The sequence below is a fragment of the Tarenaya hassleriana genome, unplaced genomic scaffold, assembly GCF_000463585.1.
Source record: "Tarenaya hassleriana unplaced genomic scaffold, ASM46358v1 Cleome3, whole genome shotgun sequence".
NCBI lineage: Eukaryota > Viridiplantae > Streptophyta > Magnoliopsida > Brassicales > Cleomaceae > Tarenaya > Tarenaya hassleriana.
The window spans coordinates 2,433,313-2,452,041 of record NW_010966177.1 but is presented as its reverse complement, the minus strand read 5'-3'; the positions used below and the strand labels follow the sequence as shown (position 1 = coordinate 2,452,041).

Below are 18,729 nucleotides of genomic sequence, written 5' to 3'. Positions count from 1 at the left end.
CCATATGAATTGATATGGGCTTTTTAATATTCAGTCGGCCCATTAGGCCTTCAATTTTTAGGTGATTTCATAGGCCCTTTTAAAGAGTCTTGAAGCCCGCAAAAGGCTCATTTTGCATATATAGTTATTTGTTTTCTAATTTTAAATATAATTATTATTAGAAATATAAAATATATGGATCCATGATAATAGTTCTTTTAAATTTTCGAAAAAAATATAATATTTGAAAAATGGCAGAAAAAGAGATAAAAAGTAACATACATTTGGTACTTAGTGAAAGTCTTACAAAAAGAAAAATAACACCCACCCCTACAAATATTTTTCTTACTTTGCACGGACCTTGTTAAGATGATAAATTTTACAAAAAAAGAAAATTAGATTAACTTAAAAAAATTTCAATAAATTTTAGTAGATATTTTATTGCACTAAGACTTTTATTCAAAACATTAGAAGATGTTCGTTTTTTTATTTTCCTTTTTGTTTCCAATTACTTTCTATTTTTCCTTCTATCTTAAAATTGTATATAAAAAAAATTTATAATGATCATATACACGATTGTAGTTTCTTTGACAATACTAGTCTTGACTCTGAGAGCGAAAGTTTGGTTTCCTACTCAAATCAATTTTGTTCTCTATGCAATAATGCCGAGGAATTCTCTTTCTTGCGGCAAAGGTAATTTCCAATATCAACTGACCTACTTCCTTCTTTCCATTTGAAAAAAAAAAACCTAAACCCTAGATGATTTGAGAGAATCAGAAGAAAAAAAAAAGGCAGGATCTATCTACAGAATCTAAGAAAGAAACTACAAAGAAAGTGTACGGTCGAACCAGTCTGAAAGGCGGTGTATTTTGGCAGTCAAGCTAGGGTTTCTGCTGAAGAACGTTTCTGCATTGGACAGCATCACCGACACGTCGTGCTTCAACGCTTCCACACTCCGGTAGTAGTTTTTCTCTAACCTCTCTTGAATCACTTCCAACGTTATTGGAACTGGGAACCTGCAATAAGATTCCATTCAATTCCAGATCCCCTGTTCAACAAAACTGTTCATTGTGGCTTTCATAAGAGGGCGGAAAAGGAAACGTACCTGTTGGTGTAGCTGGATTTGCTCATTGCTTGGGTCAGTTTTTGAACGCCATATGAATCCTGACATTAGAATCAGAAATGATGAATTCTCATTAAGTTTCCACATATGCTTAAATCTACTCTAAAACCCCGAGCAGAGAAAACGTTACGTAAAAGTTGTAAACTCTGAGCAGATCACTTTCTCGGGTGAAGGCTATAGACGTTTATGCAGAAGAGATTTTTAGAGAAAATCAACAGAAATCACAGACCTGAGATCTTTTGCCGGAATTCTCTAACTTGGAAAAGGCCGAAAGCAACTTGTTTCGGCCCTCATAATCAATGTGAGGCTGTTCCCACTTAGTATCAGCATCAAAAAGCTCCCAGGGACTGTGAAGATGAGTCTCAGCTGGGTCACTCTTGTATTTAACTGTGTACCTCTCCCATGGACTATCCGGAAAATCTGGTGATTTGGGCTTCACAGCCAGAATCCGACCTTCCCACCAGCTTCCGTCTTCTTCCCCTTCGTTTCTCCACCATACCTTACACTTGTCCCTGCAAGTCCAGTTCCTCTGTATCGCTGCTTCATATCGACTCCTTTCCACAAGAAAATCTGGGAACGTCACCACCTCGGGCAGAGTCAGTTTGAACGATTTACCAAACACTTCAGATTCAGGATCAACGAACTTCAGTATCATTTTACAGCAGCTGTCCCCAGAACCAGGAAGTGTTGAATATCCGAGGCTTTCGAGCTTACAAATCTCCACCGACCTTATATTCCCACCCTTTATTGAGGACCAAGGACCCACTTCCCTCAAGGAGCTAAAGTTCAAGTATTCTTGATGCCCCTGAAAGATAAGAGAGAAACAAGTGCAGCAGTTTAAATAAACTACCTAGAGGTGGTAGGGCAAAGAACAAGATCAGAATGTTCCTTTACCTGTCTCAAATACGCAACTTCATCCCCTTTTTGTGGAATATAGCGGGAACCCTCCTCGTTTGTTGACAGAGTCAACCACGATACCTTTTCTGTTAACTGCTGATGTTTCTTCTTGTCAACAGGCTTAGTTTCACTAAAATGATAGCTAGACCTTCTGTTTCTTGTGGACCTCAGCCGAACTGTTCCTCTAGAAGTCGATCCCCATTCTTCTTGAGGGTTTTGGTGTCTTCCTGCAGCAGAACTGTTCTGATTATCTGTACCCGAATCCAGTGAATCTTGTATTTTTTCTGACATCTGTGTTGAACCACCAGTCAAGTTTTGCAATCCATTGGACTGAGTCCCATGGAACCCATTAGTGGTAGCTTCATGGGAATTTGCGCTCGTATTCTGATCCTGACTACAGGAACCCCGAGTCGTTTCTTGAGTGACACTGGCATCCCCACCAGACATACTCTTTTGTTTGCGTAATTTCGATCTTCTGTAAACATAATCAAACATCTTTTTGGGATATGAACTTGACCCCGGAGAATCATTTGCAGTTGAGACAGGATCATTCATCTGAGGATTTGATTCCTGCTCAGGTTCATCTCTCATGATTAAATCTGTTCTAACCACGCCATCATCCACGTGTATTTCTGATGCAGTGTCACATTTATTGTCTGCAGAACCAACGAGTATTGCATCAGCTCCACCATTCTCCTGATCTGCTGCCAATGATTTCGTTTCCTGCTTCAGCGGTGCTTCGGGATCCCTTGAAATCCTCTTTGAACGTATTTTCATCTTCATAGATATAGGTGGAAGACTGTCCTTTAGATCATGCAAATGACCAGGTGCATGCTGAGAACAGCTAGAGGCACGCACCTCATCAGCTATCTTAGATCCATTGGGTGACCCGTCCAGCCTAGTAGATTGTTCCTCGCCATTTGGCATCCCATTTGAAGTCACGGTATCAATGACAGCTACAGTGGCATCCATATCCCTCTGAACTCCAGCACAACTAGGAGTTATGTCACCATTATCATGGTGGTTCATGTGTTCACTAACATTACTTTCCTTTTCCAGCAAGTTAGAGCTAGTAAATCTACTTGGCAACATGGCTTTGCTAGCTCTTTTTCTCTTTGATGTACGAGTTTTAACCATTCCCCACTTGATTTTACCCACATCCAATCCTTCACGTTGGTCCGAGTGAATCTTAGAGCTCTCAGAATCCACCAAGTCTTTGACACTAACATTATCTGAAGATGGAAATGGAACATCAGAGGATGATCTGAGTGTGTTCTCTAGAAGCGTAAGCTTATTTGAATTCCGAACAGGAAATCTGAGCACCAGTCTCCTCCTTTCAGCATTATGAGACTCTGCAAAATCACGTTGTTGAGCTCCATCCTCTGGATGACAGATAAGAATCTCTTTTCCCTTCAATTGCTTTCCATGTCCATTTGATAAAGCTCCATCAAGTTCACTATCCCCAGTATCTGTATCATGCGATGTAGATTCACTTTCTGATGAATCACTCAATTCAGAGCCATCTTCCTCTTCTGCATCTTTAGATGTACCAGTAATCTTAGAAAACCAAGTGAGGGCATTTCGTGCAGCAGCTCGCCGTGGCCTTGATGATTTAGATTTCGAAGATTTTTTCTTTGATTCTTTACGGCCATTACTAGATTTCCTAGTACGCTTGCTATTGCTTGGAGCTCCATCAAGCTCGTCAAAGTTCCTCCTTTTAACACGCCTGCCTGAAGAAGTCATGATCCCAGTCTGGAAAAGAGGGAAAAAAAGGATAAGTAACAAATCTAGCCTTGATTTTAAGCCAATAATCTGTAGTACTTACATCTGTCTTGTGTTTTTTCCTCTTAGATCTTCTAAGGCTATTGTGATGATCGCCCTCCTCATCGCTTTTCCCAGAACCAGAAACTGACTCACCAGAGGTTGAAGAGCTTTCCTGCTCCCCTGCAGATGAATCCTCTTCAGGTGCATTGTACTCCGAATCATTATCATCACTTAAGATCTCATTTTCTGGTTCCCAATCCATAGCATCTACAAATTCTGGCAGAGGTTCGATCGCTAAGTCTAGGTCTGCCAATGGTGGCATCTGGTAGTCCTGATCTAAAGTTATGTCTGGCCCCACAGCAAGCTTTAAAGATGATGGCCGCCATTCTTTGCCTAAGGAACCAAGACGACGTTTTTGAAACATTGTCTGATATGGCTCATCATATGGAATCATGCCTACAACGTCAACACACAGATCGAGTGATATGCCAGCCGATCATGAATGGAAGGATTCAAGATAAACAAAATACATGTTAGTGAAGCAAAAGAAATTAGAAACCTGAATCGCAAAGAAGGTCCTCAATGTTTCGCCGATAAGGAGGAAGCTGTGTTTCCTGAGCAATGGCGATATGACCAGCAGAGTTACAAATACAACAATAAGAGTTTATATATCTATATGCAGAAGCACCAGAAGAAGAAAAAAAATGATCGAACTGACCTGGTCGAGGACGTTCCCATATGTGTCCTGAATTAAAGGACGATAATCCCCAAGAAAAAACTGCGAGATGCACCAAGGGAACGTAAAAGAATTACATTACCTAGAAAATAGAGGTATAAAATGAAGTTTCATTTTGTTGTGGAAGGTATTTTGGTACCTGGTCATATTTGGCATCCTTTTGAGACTCCCCTTGGCCAGTGCTTAATACGTATAGTTGTCCAACATCATCTGAAAGTATAATTGATGTTCCATCCCTACATTACAAGGGATATAAGATAGCAACCGAATGAAATATATACTTGGTATAAAATGAAATTATTTACTTACGGTGAAAACTTCCCATCGACCAACTTGTAATGTGAAATTTCGTATATCTGGATCGGCACACCTTCCCATATCTAGAAGCATAGCAGAAGAGATTCTTTAGTGATTAAAACCACGGAGCATCTCTATCAAATGAAGAAACCAAAACTTACATCCCAGACTATTGTTTTCCCATCATAGCCAGCACTCATAGCTATCCGAGGATTGAAAGGATGAACATCAAGTACATATGTCTACATAGAAGATATATGACACAGTGAGATCCAATGCGCTTGAATAACAAATCCAAGACAATGTAACAATCAAATAACCAGATAATACCAGGTCCTCTCCTATTTATCAGACACGAAGAAAATAATCAATGATAAAAGAGGCGTGGATCCTTTTACACAAACTTGGGGGATACTTTCACCTAACGAAACCAAGTGACCTATACTTGAAATACCGGGTGGATCTGCTCCTGGAACTTCGGACATTTTCTATTTCCTTTTTATTTTTTGAGGCTAAAAAGTACAAAAGCCTTTTCAGCTTTTCACATCGTTGTCTTAAGATGATAACACTATGTCTGGTCAGAGAATGTAGATGGGCTTGACCACTTACAGATGCACTGTGACCAGTGAGAGAATGTACCAAGCTACCATCAGAAGCATTCCACACGCATATCCTGCAATCTATAACAGACAAAAGGATTCTAGTTAAACCAACAGAAATGGAGCACTTAGGAAAATCTCCCAGATGAACTCTGAGAAATGAATAATTTTAACAAGGGGAATGATATTACCCATGATAGCAGCAAGGACAAAGCGATTATCTAGGCTCCAGACAATCATATTAACCCCACGCGGAGTAGGTAGAATCCTTTGACGTGGCCCACCCCTTGGAGGTTGAGGTGGCATTGGAGGAGGTGGAACCTTGAGATGATAAGCTCGAGTCCACCGGCAACTTTTTCCCTGAAAGACAAAACAATAAATTATGTTCTGCTCTGAGGAGAATGTTTAGAACTTACAGAGGTCACAATTGTCTTGGATAAATTTAAATTTTACATGGGATCTCCGTGATTTTGGGATCCAGATGATTGCACTACCATCACGAGAGCATGTGACTACGTTATCATGACAGAACCTAGAAATTATAGTTAAGTGAGTCTCAAATATTAAACATGGTAAACGGGAATAATTAACATAAATTGAAACACTATATATAAGCAATAGGAAAATACAGACCATGAATTCTTAAACTTTGGAACATTCTCCTCCTTTGAGTAGTCAGCCACAGCAAACCTAGATCCTGCAGCACAACCACTGGAAACCCACACAATAAATCCCAAGTCAAGACATCTAGTAGCTTAGAATAGATTATTAGGGAGAAAGAGAGAGAGAAGCTAACCTGAACTGAACATAATTAACATCATTTTCATGTCCAGCCAGGATGTCTATCTCGTGGTTCGGCTGGTCCATGTCATCATTATTAGCCTTACTAGCATTCCAGACCTGTGATGCAGTATTCAATTCATTGCAATTAATACATAAACTCTACACACAATTTAGCAGAAAATAAAAGGGAATTTGTCATTTCCAACGGAAAATCAACACAAAAGTATTCAAAATATGCTACTATTATCAGTACCAGGTAAACCCTAGCAAGAGTGTCAGAGCTGCCAGTGACAAAGACTGTCCCGTTAGCATTGAATGCACAGCAAAAGATTTGGTGATTTTGCTGAGTGTTACTCGAAGAAGGACCACTGTTCTTCCCTGAAATAGGAAACTAAGTCAGCCCTACAAGTTTTAGAAGCTCAAAGCAAAAAGCAGCTAAGTAAGAAACAAAATCAACAAAATCAATAACCATCTTGAGGCCTAGGCACATAAATCCGTGGAGCGAACTGGGTACCCCGGGCATCCCATATCCTACAAGTACCATCATCTGATGATCTGCAGAGCATGGAGATAAGGTTCAAGCAACATAGAAAAAACGCAGTGGAGATCAAGCACCACTGTTTGGAAAAGTTGATAGAATATCACAACAACATAATGTAATCAGTGACTAAGAGGACAGACAAACATGTCACAACTCGATAATAATTCAGTAGCATAAATTTCAGCCAGTAAATAATAATCGAACGAATATATGGACAAAAAGTACATAGAATAACCCTCCAGCTTTGCGATCTAAAGATTGTTCTTAACTATAACTCTAAAGCTGTAGATATGGCGTGACGTGAATGATGACAACAAAGGAAAATAGGGGATAAAACAACAATGGTTAACAAATTATTACAAAAAGAGAAGAAAACAGGAAAAAGAACCCATCAGACGGATGGAGATGGTATCAACAAAAAATGGGAAATGACCCTTACGAAAGAAGCTGGTATGGGGAACCCGGCCTAGGACTGAACGCAATGGCAGTAACAGCTCCAGTATGTCCACGGAGAACAGAAACCGGCAGCCCATCTGGCAGACGCCACTACCAAATCCAGACAGGGAAAGTCATGAAGGAGTCTAATATAAACAAGTCACAGCGAAAAGACATATAGAAGAATGACACAAGAAACTTACAATGCGAATAACACAATCATTTGATGCAGATGCTACAAAAGTGTTGTTTGAGCTCACAGCAAGATCAGTTATGTCACCCTAACACGAGCACAGAAAGGCAAATATTTAAACGCGATGTATGAATACACCGAACAACTTATAAATTTATCATTGAACGTTTGGAACTCACTTCATGCCCTCGACAACTGGCCAAGCAATATGCAGTTTCCATTGACCAGATTTTTACTAGGCGGTCATCTGAACCGGTGATTACATATCTTCCTAAACGATCAAATATAGCTGCAAGATTCACATCAAAGTTCAGATATCCATTCCGACCCAGCAAGATGTTAATATCTAAACATGATGATAAGATTCACCTCCCATCTTCTAAAGATTAAAAAATCATACCACAGTACACAGCATTTCTGTGCCCACGTAACCTCTTGATATTCTGCATCTTCTGTACCATCGATGATGGTTTTGCAATGGCATAACATGCTGCACGAATAGATGGAGCACGGTGATGTCTGGCAAAACCACCTCCAATTTCCCTCAAACTTAAACCACGAACCTGATCAGCATGCATGTGAGGCCAGCGCATGCGAATAGGTGGAGGTTTAAAATCAACTATTCCCCGGTCCTTGTCATCTGAGGAAACAAGGGTGCAAGCTTTAATATATCAAACAAAACTCATTCAATGCACGATAAGAGTGCTTTTATATTTTTTTCAGACAACAAGAGAAAACATCAAATCAGCCTCTCGTTGAAGTTGCATGAATTTATGCATGTAGGAACACATCTATTTGTGTCTATAGTTGTCCAAGCACCAAATACAAAATTACGAAATTTTAGGTATCACCTACAGCTCAAAAGGGAAAAGGAACCAGTCCCAAGAAGTGTCGGCACATCAGCTGCATTCAGATTCTTGCCATCACCAATGCCTCGTGAAGGAAAAGGTCTGCTTAAAGCAGAGACTAATTGCTTCAGAAGCTCCACCAAGTGATCCTTTCTTACGTGAGGATGTCTAAAAGCACAAATACGATGTTACGAAAAAGGCTAGAATGTTTGACTAGGATAAGAGAAAATATCCTAAAAGCAGTCCCAATTACACAATATAACAAACCACAGGGTGAAGACCATAAAGGAAAAATAGTTCACTTCTAGGCCAATATTACTTAAAAACGACATCCAAAAAGCTATTAAAAAGCCTTCACAAGTACCACGATCAACTTTATCAGTTACCTTTCCGCCAAGTCAGTGTATGATAAAGGAAAAGAAATGCCATCATCGTTTTCATCCCCACTAGACAAGCCATTCCTTGAGTACCAAGCATGATATCTTCTAGGAAGAAGCTGGTGCTCAAGAAGTTCACTCCGCAACAGCGTGTATGTTCTCTGACATGGTCCAGATGAAAGTAAATGAACTATCAAAAAGTAAACTTCTCGTAGGTCCAAATCAACATCATGCTCAACACTTTGAGCCGTATTTGGGTCTGGAATCTGCACATTGGCTGCCAATTTTCTGGAAAAACTCAAAGCATTCATAGAGAGAGAGATCGGATCCCCATTCGGAATGTTTTTCCTAAGAGCCATCAGCATCTGTCAATTCGTCAAACATGGACACTGAAACTGAATTAATATCAGGGCAAAGCATACTGCCATCACATGAAAGATAAGAGAAAGAGAGTAAAACAGATATCTCCAACCAACAATAAACTTAGAACTGAATCCCTAAAACCTAGCAGCCACAAGAGAAACAAACACCATCTCTTCTCGGGGATCAACTATCTAGCAAACTGCACTGGCACAACAACCAAAACTTTAATTATTTTGAAACTTAAGCAGCTCCACACTATTAAGCACATAGGCATGCTCAACTAAGCAGTTCCTCTAACACTCCAACAAGAAACTGTTCAATGACAACAATTTCAGTTTCTATTTTCACAAATTCCTTACAGAATGGAATGGTAGTTAACTTCAAAAATCACACCAACCAATCCAACAATCACAGGACACCGAAAGATGCAGGAGAGTTTCGGAAGCAAACCTCCGTGATGCCGTGCGCGCCAAACAGAGGGACGATCACAAGAAAACAGAGATACTCTTCCACAGGGCCAAAAGGACCCCAACACCATTACGCATTGCCTCTACAACAACAACCCAAACAAAACCCTAAATTCGATTTCCCAAATCTCAAAACAATCAGAAAATCAAAATGCAAATCAAATCGAACAATACAATTCCAATCCAGAATCGTTCCTCAGACATGCACAATGCCAATAACAGTCCCGCGATGCAACAACCTTCGCAAATTCCCAAAAAAACGAGGCACAAAAGAAAAAAGGAAAAGATTCTCACACCTCTGGAAATCTTTTTCCCCGTCGAGAAACGGTGGCAGTCAGGGACTCGTCGAAACCTCCAAGCTTCGTTGGATTCGGAGAAGGAAGAAGAAACAGTTGACGGAAAAAATTCCGGACGGGGAGAAAGCCAAAAGGATTGGATTGATAATCACTCTCGCAGATTGAATACAGAAAGGAGGAGAGATTGAATCGAAGAAGAGGAAGTGTCTGAAATTATGGAGCTAAAGTGGAAGCATTTGTATTGAGTATTAGTTCGTAGGAAAATTTTCTCGGCAAAATAGAGAGGGGGCGATTGTGGAGAGACACTGGATAGAGAGAGAAGGAAGAAACAGAAAAAAAAGTCCTAAACGGTGCGTTTTTGTACGTTATGTCACGTGTCATCAGCGTGAGAGGCGAGGCGGAAACAAGACGGTGTCGTTTTGGATTGCACGTGATAAAGGGGAAGAAAATACACAAAAGAATGTTAAAAGGATGATATTATTTGATTTTAAAATTACCTGACTGAACTGGCAAATTTTGAATAATAAATTATTATAATCAGATCATTAATTTTTTTAAAGTGAAGAACATTTCTCATAAAATTTTGTGAAGAAAATTATATACGAATACAGACGACACATACGACGTATATCACATTTTAACAGTCCATTTTAGTTATTAAATGAATAATCCAACCGAATCGAACAGTATAAGATATAACTACAACCGGATCGAATTAGACATAAAAATAAAAAGGTTGTGAATTTTCTAAACCTGAAAATTTTAAATTGAACCGAACCGATTAAAAAAATAACCGAAAAATATGTTTTTTCGAAAAATTGAGTTTTAAAAAAATGAATACGAGTCAAACTGGATTGAACCGAAATTTATATAAAAACCAAATGATTATAATTTTTATGTACGCCAAAATAATTAAAACTGAATATAATCCAATCGAAACCGAATCGAAATCCGAAATGGCAACCCTAACTTTGACCGGAAACTTTGACCGGAGAAATGAGAATCCTCGATAGGCAAGCTCCATCGCCGAATCACGATGCCACAATATCTGGTAAATATGGTGGGGGAAAAACAAGAGAATTTTTTTTTTTGTTAAAAAAAAAGAGAATATTTTTTGGACAATGTATGGATTCAAAGTTTCAGGTTCTGGATTTGATTTCGTGAAGAACACGTTACGAATGTTTTCTTTGATTATCTTCTTCTCCGTTGGCGTGTCCATAGGCCAAGACCAAGCGATGCAGGTGCAACATCAAGCTCTTCAGCAGCCCCTAACGCAGACGCAAGTTCCTAATCAGCAGCAACTTCAGGTTATTCAGCGGCCCCAAACGCAGACGCTAGTCCCCCTGTTCAGCAGCAACGGTGGGTTCCTCAACGGTCTCAAACGCAGACGCATGTTCCTCGAGTGGCTAATCAGCGACCACTTTGGGTTACTCGGCGGCTCCAAACGCTGATCCAAGTGCCAAATCGACAGCAGCAAAAGCAAGTTCTTCGGCGGTTGCAAACGCAGACGCAAGTGTCAAACCAGACGCAACACCGATTCTCTCAGCATTCTCATTATCAGCAAGCAGCAGCAAACTCGAGGCTCAAAATAATTAATTTTAAATTTTGTAATACAAATATAAATTTAATAATACTCAAATTTGGGTGGTCTAGTGGTGAAAATACATGCAAAGCATGCTCTCATCCTGGATTCAAATCCAAGCGTGGAGAGGGATATTCACCTGGTCCTCTGAGAGATGTAGTCGGGCCAAAGGTTCGGTGAACTTCCGGATTATAAAAAAATTATAATAAAGTGTAAATTACATGATTTATCAAATTTTCGAGTAATTACGGTATGTCCCAAAGTAAGTAGGGGGTACGTTATGGTCATCATGGGCCACTTTATATGCTTTCAATGTTTTTATCTGTTTTCCTTTTAGTGGGCCGAGTCCTACCTTATACGTAAAATTAAGCCCAAAATGATAAAACATTGGACCTTAACCTTTAACCTGTTTTTTTTTTCACTTATGACAAATTTTTTGTAAAAAAAACAAACAACTAGATATCCGAATATATTTTAAAAAACAAAAATAATCAATAATAACCCGATTCGAGTACAGTATTTAAAGAAAATATCATGTTTCGGACTGTAAAAAAAAAAAATCTGATATCAGGATTTTGAACCGAACTTTTTTCTTTTTGTCACCAACGAGTTTGAACCGATTTGAAAAAAATAATTGTGCATATTCTTAATCGAGTATAAAGTATTTGAAGTTTGACATGTATTCGAAATACAAAGCTGAACCATTTCGGCATCTTATAATATTTGTGTCCCAATCAAAGGTGGTGATCCAATGACACGTCACAAATATTTGTAAAATAGCTTCAAGCCTCCAACGACGTGGAAACGGAACATAGAGGAAACAAAAAAGACAAACCCATGATGACGAATCGTATAATTTAATCAAACCTAATTTGATAACTACGATAAATATATATATATATATATGTATGTATACATATATGTATATATGCCCATTGTCGCACGACTCGCACCAACCCATCATCATCATCATCATCATCATCATCATCATCTATCTCATCATGCTTTTAGATAAGATTAAGATTACCTTGTCCACGACTGCACACGTGTTACATTGTATGTATGTATGTATGTATGTATGTATGTATGTATGTATGTATGTATGTATGTATGTATGTATGTATGTATGTATGTATGTATGTATGTATGTATGTATATGTGTGTGTGTGTGTATGTATGTATGTATGTGTGTAAAATTTCAAACATATATCCATAAAATAGTTCACATAAATACAAAAATTTGGATATATGCCAGGTCTTAATAATCATTAAAAAAACATTAATACGTTGAATATATCATTTTATAGAATATATAAATTTCAATAATCATATTATTAAAAATTTGGACAAAATAATTTTTTCAAAAAAATTATACGATTTGAAATTATATTTTGAATTTTATTATCTGTGTAATTTGTGGCCTTTGTGTAACATAGAAAAAAAAGATGTATAACACGAGTTTTCAATTGTCTAACAAAGAGAACGGAATCAGGTTTCTAAATTAAATGCATGCGCTCTCCAATTATCTTACTAAATTATTGTTGATTTTTCTACCACTTAATTTATTACAACTATAACTTAATTGTTTAATACATTTATTAGTACTAGCTATCATACGGATTCAAATATTTATCCGAAATATAGTTGACCAATGATTTTCAGCGGTTATACTTCTCTTATAAACGATCATTCAATCATTTTAATTTAACATCCACTAATTATATACGCTGTACGAGCTTGCAAATATATTACACTTGGATATAATGAGATATATATCAAACATGCATTATCCAGTTTTAATATATATATATATATATAATAACGAGACTAAATATAGGTATATACATGTAATATGTATATGAAAAATATTCTTAACATAAGACTGGATAGATTCATGAATCTTTTGATAACATATTTTATTCACAATATGATATATAAAGTTTTTTTTTGGGTATGAAAATATGATATATAAAGTTATCTATAACAAGATAAGGACGGGGGATTTTCGTACATTGTTTCTCTTTCTAGCTTCATTGACATTTTTTTAATTTGGTTTGAAAAAGGGTGATTCCTTATCAACAATGTATCTCTATTTTAGTTAACTAGTATAATTTGCAAAACCCACGTGTTGGAAACACTTAAACAAAAAATTAATTAACTAATAATAAATACATGTTCTAAATTATAAAAAAAATTAATCTAACAAAAATTTTAAAAAAAGTGTGTTACCATACCATAAATAAATTAAAAAAAAAAACAAGACAGGTTGCACGACAAACATGTCAGGAAACTTCTGGTCTTATCCTTTAAATATGACAACTGAAAAATAAATTTGGTAAATGCTAAAAATAGTAAATGGGTCTGTCCTCCAATATAAAAGGAAATTGTTTTTTTTTAAAGCAAGATAACATTACAATCTTAAATGCAGTCAAAATAATATCTTGTCTCCATTGTCTGATTCCTCCTTCGGGGAATATTCTTCTTATTTATTGCCATATAATAAAACTTACCGGTAGCTTTTATTTACTATAAATACCTCTCGTCTTGAACGTTCACACCCTCCCTCCACTTTCTCTCTTCGTTCTTATCCTTATCCTCTTCCGTGTTCTCTTTTGCTTCTGATCTCCAAATCCCTGCAATTCCAAGACACCAAATCTCTCATTCGTCGACATCATATCTTGAAAAAGTCTTGAGAGTTCTTGTTCGATCTCTTAATTCTTACGAGAATTGCTCGTCACGCGGTTTATGATCTGAGAAAATTCTTTCGTACCGCTGCCATTCATCCATATATCCTCTGGAAAACAAGCCAAAGGCTTTGTCGAGATCTTTGTGATTCTTGAGCTTTTCAGACAGGAAAATCGTTGAGATTCTTGAGTTGTATCACAGAAATGCCGATCAAAGTGGTTATGATATGAGAAATCTCACCGAATTCTCTCGGTGTCTCGTCTTCCACTCTGTTTCTGTCGTGATCCTCCACTGGTTCTACGTTATCTCTTGAGATCCTTCTCTTCTATTCGCTCCCACCTTAGTTTTCGTTTATAGGACCTGAAAAAACGCAGTAATTTTTGTTAGGACAAAAATCTTTGTTACGTGTTAGGCAAGTCAGAAAATGGCAAGGACCCCCCAGACAACGAGCTCTGGTTCAGACAATGACGGAAGATACGCGACGATGGACGAGAAGAAGAGAAAACGCATGATATCGAACAGAGAGTCAGCGAGAAGATCGAGATTGAAGAAACAGAAGCAAATGGAGGACATGATCCGTGAGATCTCCACCTTGGAGAGGAAAATCAAAGAGAACAACGACAAATGCAGGTTCATGAGCCAAACCCTAACAACGATCGAATCGGAGAACAAGTTTTTGATGTCGGAGAAGAAGAGATTGACGAACTACCTGGCCAAACTGGAGAAGATCACGGAGAAATCGACGCAGGACAGCGATCAGAATGCGGAAAGCGCAGTAGGAGATTGCCGAAGAACATGGCCATTAGGGTTTTCTGTAGGGAGTGATGGTTTTGGTTCTCTGCAACCTGCAATGTCGTATGGATTGTTCAAGACATAAGCCCAAGAAGGAGAAGAAGAAGATGGTGTTGTTTGTTGTAACGCCATGCCTTTGTCTCGAACGTTTGTCTGTATGTTCCAAAAACCAGATTGTTTTATCATATTCATAAACAACAGTTACTACTGTTGGCTGCAATTTGTTTTGTTACTGGACTGAAAAGCAGAGGTACGTGATGTTCTGCAAATTTTCTGCTCTTTCTTCATTAAAAAACCATACATATACGAAACAACATACATATGTAAAAATACTTAGAAAAGAAACTGTCAGACCACTAACTTAAAACAACATACAAATAACTGCAATACTAACTGCTTCGTCATTTACGTGTGCTGATTTGGATTATATTTAACACCCCTCCTTAATCCAAACTCCAGCACATTCATCATGTCACGACACCATTTGAATTTCTCCCTTGTTAGTGACTTCGTGAACACATCTGCAACTTGCTGATTTGTGTTTATGTACTGCAACTTGATCACCTTTTCTTCAATCAAATCTCGCACAAAGTGAAGACGAATGTCGATATGCTTGGTTCTGTTGTGATGTACCAGATTGTTCCCAATAGAGATTGTTGACTGATTATCGCACAAAATTGTTGTCGCATCTTTCTGCTCCACATTTAACTCTTGCAACAAACGTCTTAACCAAACACCTTGACACGATGCTGATGTTACTGCATTGTACTCAGCTTCTGCGGTAGATAATGCAACTGTCGGTTGTTTCTTTGAGTTCCAGCTGATCACACTGTTTCCGAAAAAGAACACATGACCTGTTGTGCTCTTACGATCATCTACACTGCCTGCCCAATCGCTATCGCTGAAACCCAGCAAACGAGGTTCATCACTTGTGTTGTACCATAACCCATAACTTGATGTTGCTGCAATGTAGCGAAGAATTCTCTTTGCTGCTCCCATGTGTTGTTTAGTTGGATTTTGCATAAACCTTGCAACTAACCCAACTGCATGTGCGACATCTGGCCTTGTGTGCGTCAAGTACATCAAGCCACCTATTAGACTTCTGAATTGAGTCACATTTGCTGCTCCACTTCCATCATTTGTTGTCAACTTCTCGTTTGTATTCATAGGGGTTTGTACAGCATTACAACCCTTTAACCCGAACTTGGCGACCAAATCATTGGCATACTTCCGCTGAGAAATAAAGATTTTTCCATTCTCTTGTTCAACTTCCAGCCCTAGGAAGTAATGCAACTCTCCCAGATCTGTCATCTCAAAGATTGACATCATTTGCTCCTTGAACTCTTTAACCATTGCATCATTAGTACCAAAATAAATCATGTCATCAACATACAAACACACAACCATAGATCTTTGTCTCCCTTACGTTTGACATATAGGCTGGGCTCATTTTTGCTTCGCTCAAAACCCAATTTCTGGAAATGTGAATCAATCTTGCTATACCAAGCACGTGGAGCTTGCTTCAATCCGTATAATGCTTTGAACAATCGATACACCCAATGTTCTTTGCCTTTCACCTTAAATCCTATGGGTTGCTCAACATAAACCTCTTCAAGTAATTCCCCATTGAGAAAAGCCGACTTCACATCAAACTGATAAACAAGTATCTTCATATAAGCTGCCAATGCCAATAGCAACCTTACTGTTTCAAACCTTGCAACCGGAGAGAATGTTTCCTCGTAATCTACTCCATACTCTTGAGCATAACCCTTCGCCACTAACCTTGCTTTATATTTCTGCACATTTCCATCTGCATCAAACTTTGTTCTGTAAACCCATTTTACTCCTATTGCATGTTTGCTATCGGGAAGTTCGACCAACTGCCATGTTTTGTTCTTCTCTATTGCTGCCACTTCTTCTTGCATTGCTTGACACCATTCCTCTCTATTTGTTGCCTCTTCAAATGTCATAGGATCTGCAACATACAGAACTTGAGTAGACTCATACAACTCCTGGATTGTTTTCATTTTTCTTGCTGGAAATTCAGGACTATCACTCGAATCGCTCGAATCTGAAAGTTGTTGCTCTGTTTCATCTCCAATGCTTGTATCAATGTGATGTTGTGACTCATTATTGTTACCTTCCTCCTCTTCCATAATTGTGTTGTTTGCTGAATTTTCTTTAGACCATTTCCAGCTTGCATTTTCATCAAACATAATGTTTCGACCAACCTGAATCTTCTTTGTCACAGGATTATACAATCTGTAGCCTTTAGATTGTATACAGTATCCAATGAATATGCACTTTTCTGACTTGGCATCCAGTTTCTTTCTGCTAGGTGTGCTGATCAAAGTGTATGCAATGCATCCAAACACTCTTAAATGTCCAACTACAGGCTTTCTTCCAAACCAGGCTTCAAAAGGAGTTTTATTCATGACAGCTTTTGTAGGCGATAAATTCAGCAAATACACTGCAGTCGCGACAGCTTCGGCCCAGAACAGATTTTGTAAGTCCTTTGATTTTAACATACTTCTTGCCAATTCTACTACCGTACGATTCTTGCGTTCGGCGACACCGTTTTGTTCAGGTGTATATGGGATAGTTAGCTGATGCAGAATTCCTTCTTTTTCACAAAATTCCTTGAATTCGCGTGACTGAAACTCACCACCACGATCCGATCTCAAAGCTTTCAGTCTAGAACCCGTTTGAGTTTCTGTCATGGCTTTGAACTTCTTAAACATCCCAAATGCCTCGCTTTTATAAGTCAGAATATATACCCATGTCATCCGACTATAATCATCAATGAACAACATGAAATACTTACTTCCTCCCATTGATTGAGTTTCCATTGGCCCACATAAATCAGTATGGACCAATTCGAGCACCTTCGTCGCACGCATTGCTTGATCTTTTGGAAATGGCAGCTTTGCTTGCTTGCCGTAAACACAACCCTCGCATAATCCAATATCAGCTATGTCTGGTAAACCAACAACCATTTTCTTTTGATTCAGCAACTTCAATCCATTTATGCTTAGATGACCATACCTCAGATGCCATAACTGATTTGAACTAATATCCTTTGCTGCAAGTGCTTTTTCTTTCACCTTTTCAATCTCCAGCGGAAATAGATTATTTGCAGTCTTGTTAACTATTGCCATAATCTGATTTGTAGCAGCATCTGTCACTTCACACTTTTCACCTTCGAAACTTGTATTTTGATCATTGGTTTGCACCAGCACTTTCCCTTTTCCTTCAACATGAATATCCTTGTCATCTTCAAGCTTCACGATCTTCTTGTATGTCTCATCTATTTCAGCAAATAGATGTTTGAATCCTGACATATGATTTGAACAACCGCTGTCCAGAAACCAGATTCGACTTAAATCTGATTGTTCGCTTGTTTTTGCCATAAACAAGCGTGGTTGATCTTGTTTCTCTTCAGCAAAACTTGCTTGCCCTTCTTCTCTTTTCTTCTTGTAACAGTCAGCTTGCATGTGACCAAATCTGTGGCAATAATAACACTTCATATTTTGACCTTCATCTCTCTGTTTCTTGTAGCAATCTCCTTGAACATGTCCAACTTTGTGACAATAATAACACTCCAAATCTTTGTGTTGATGTTTGACAGAATTTTGAAAACTGTCATTTGATCTACCTCTTCCCCTTCCTCTTCCAGCATAATCGCTTCGGCCTCTTTCACCGCCTCGACCTCGGGCACGTCCTCTACCTTGCTGCACACCTTTGCAGTAGAAGGCTTTGGTGTCATCTTTCGTATCTGATCTGTTAAGACGAACTTCATGGATTTGCAGGGATCCCATAAGTTCATCAAAGGTATATGTCGCAAGATTTTTAGATTCTTCAATTGCTGCCACAACATGATCAAACTTAGGAGTTAGACTCCTCAAGACTTTTTCAACCACCGTTTTTTCTGAAATCTCTTCCCCTAAACCACGCATTTGATTTACAATTCCC

At 38.4% G+C, this 18,729-nt stretch overlaps 2 protein-coding genes across 5 annotated transcripts; one reads left to right on the top strand and one right to left on the bottom strand.

The window, feature by feature from the left end:
* Positions 1 to 524: 524 nt before the first annotated feature.
* LOC104818891 (PH-interacting protein) lies at positions 525 to 9,997 on the bottom strand. 4 transcript variants are annotated; one of them, XM_010548684.1, is made up of 25 exons: positions 9,699 to 9,997; positions 9,386 to 9,485; positions 8,582 to 8,961; positions 8,203 to 8,363; positions 7,748 to 7,987; positions 7,527 to 7,636; positions 7,358 to 7,435; positions 7,159 to 7,265; positions 6,648 to 6,733; positions 6,432 to 6,556; positions 6,192 to 6,295; positions 6,029 to 6,106; positions 5,849 to 5,927; positions 5,587 to 5,755; positions 5,406 to 5,476; positions 4,958 to 5,038; positions 4,809 to 4,879; positions 4,639 to 4,735; positions 4,482 to 4,541; positions 4,323 to 4,377; positions 3,825 to 4,219; positions 1,997 to 3,751; positions 1,332 to 1,907; positions 1,085 to 1,143; positions 525 to 995 (listed from the first exon to the last, which is right to left on the bottom strand). In XM_010548684.1, exons 3-25 carry the CDS (start codon positions 8,935 to 8,937, stop codon positions 803 to 805), a joined length of 5,106 nt encoding a protein of 1,701 aa, XP_010546986.1. In that variant the 5' UTR covers positions 8,938 to 8,961; positions 9,386 to 9,485; positions 9,699 to 9,997; the 3' UTR covers positions 525 to 802. The 4 variants fall into 4 exon arrangements, with proteins under 4 accessions (XP_010546986.1, XP_010546984.1, XP_010546987.1 ...); XM_010548682.1 differs by having other exon boundaries at positions 8,582 to 8,937; XM_010548685.1 differs by lacking the exon at positions 9,386 to 9,485 and having other exon boundaries at positions 8,582 to 8,937.
* Positions 9,998 to 13,733: 3,736 nt separating this feature from the next.
* Positions 13,734 to 14,989, top strand: LOC104818890 (basic leucine zipper 1). Its single transcript, XM_010548681.2, has one exon. The coding sequence runs from the start codon at positions 14,390 to 14,392 to the stop codon at positions 14,840 to 14,842; it is 453 nt and encodes a 150-aa protein (XP_010546983.1). The 5' UTR covers positions 13,734 to 14,389; the 3' UTR covers positions 14,843 to 14,989.
* Positions 14,990 to 18,729: the final 3,740 nt, after the last annotated feature.

Coding starts and splice junctions, on each gene's coding strand:
- LOC104818890 (XM_010548681.2), top strand. CDS start 14,390: ATGGCAAGGACCCCCCAGACAACGAGCTCTGGTTCAGACAATGACGGA.
- LOC104818891 (XM_010548684.1), bottom strand. CDS start 8,937: ATGCTGATGGCTCTTAGGAAAAACATTCCGAATGGGGATCCGATCTCT. Junction 6,557..6,647: donor TGTGCCTAGGCCTCAAGATG/GTTATTGATTTT, acceptor TTCCTATTTCAG/GGAAGAACAGTGGTCCTTCT. Junction 5,039..5,405: donor TCACTGGTCACAGTGCATCT/GTAAGTGGTCAA, acceptor TCTTCTATGTAG/ACATATGTACTTGATGTTCA.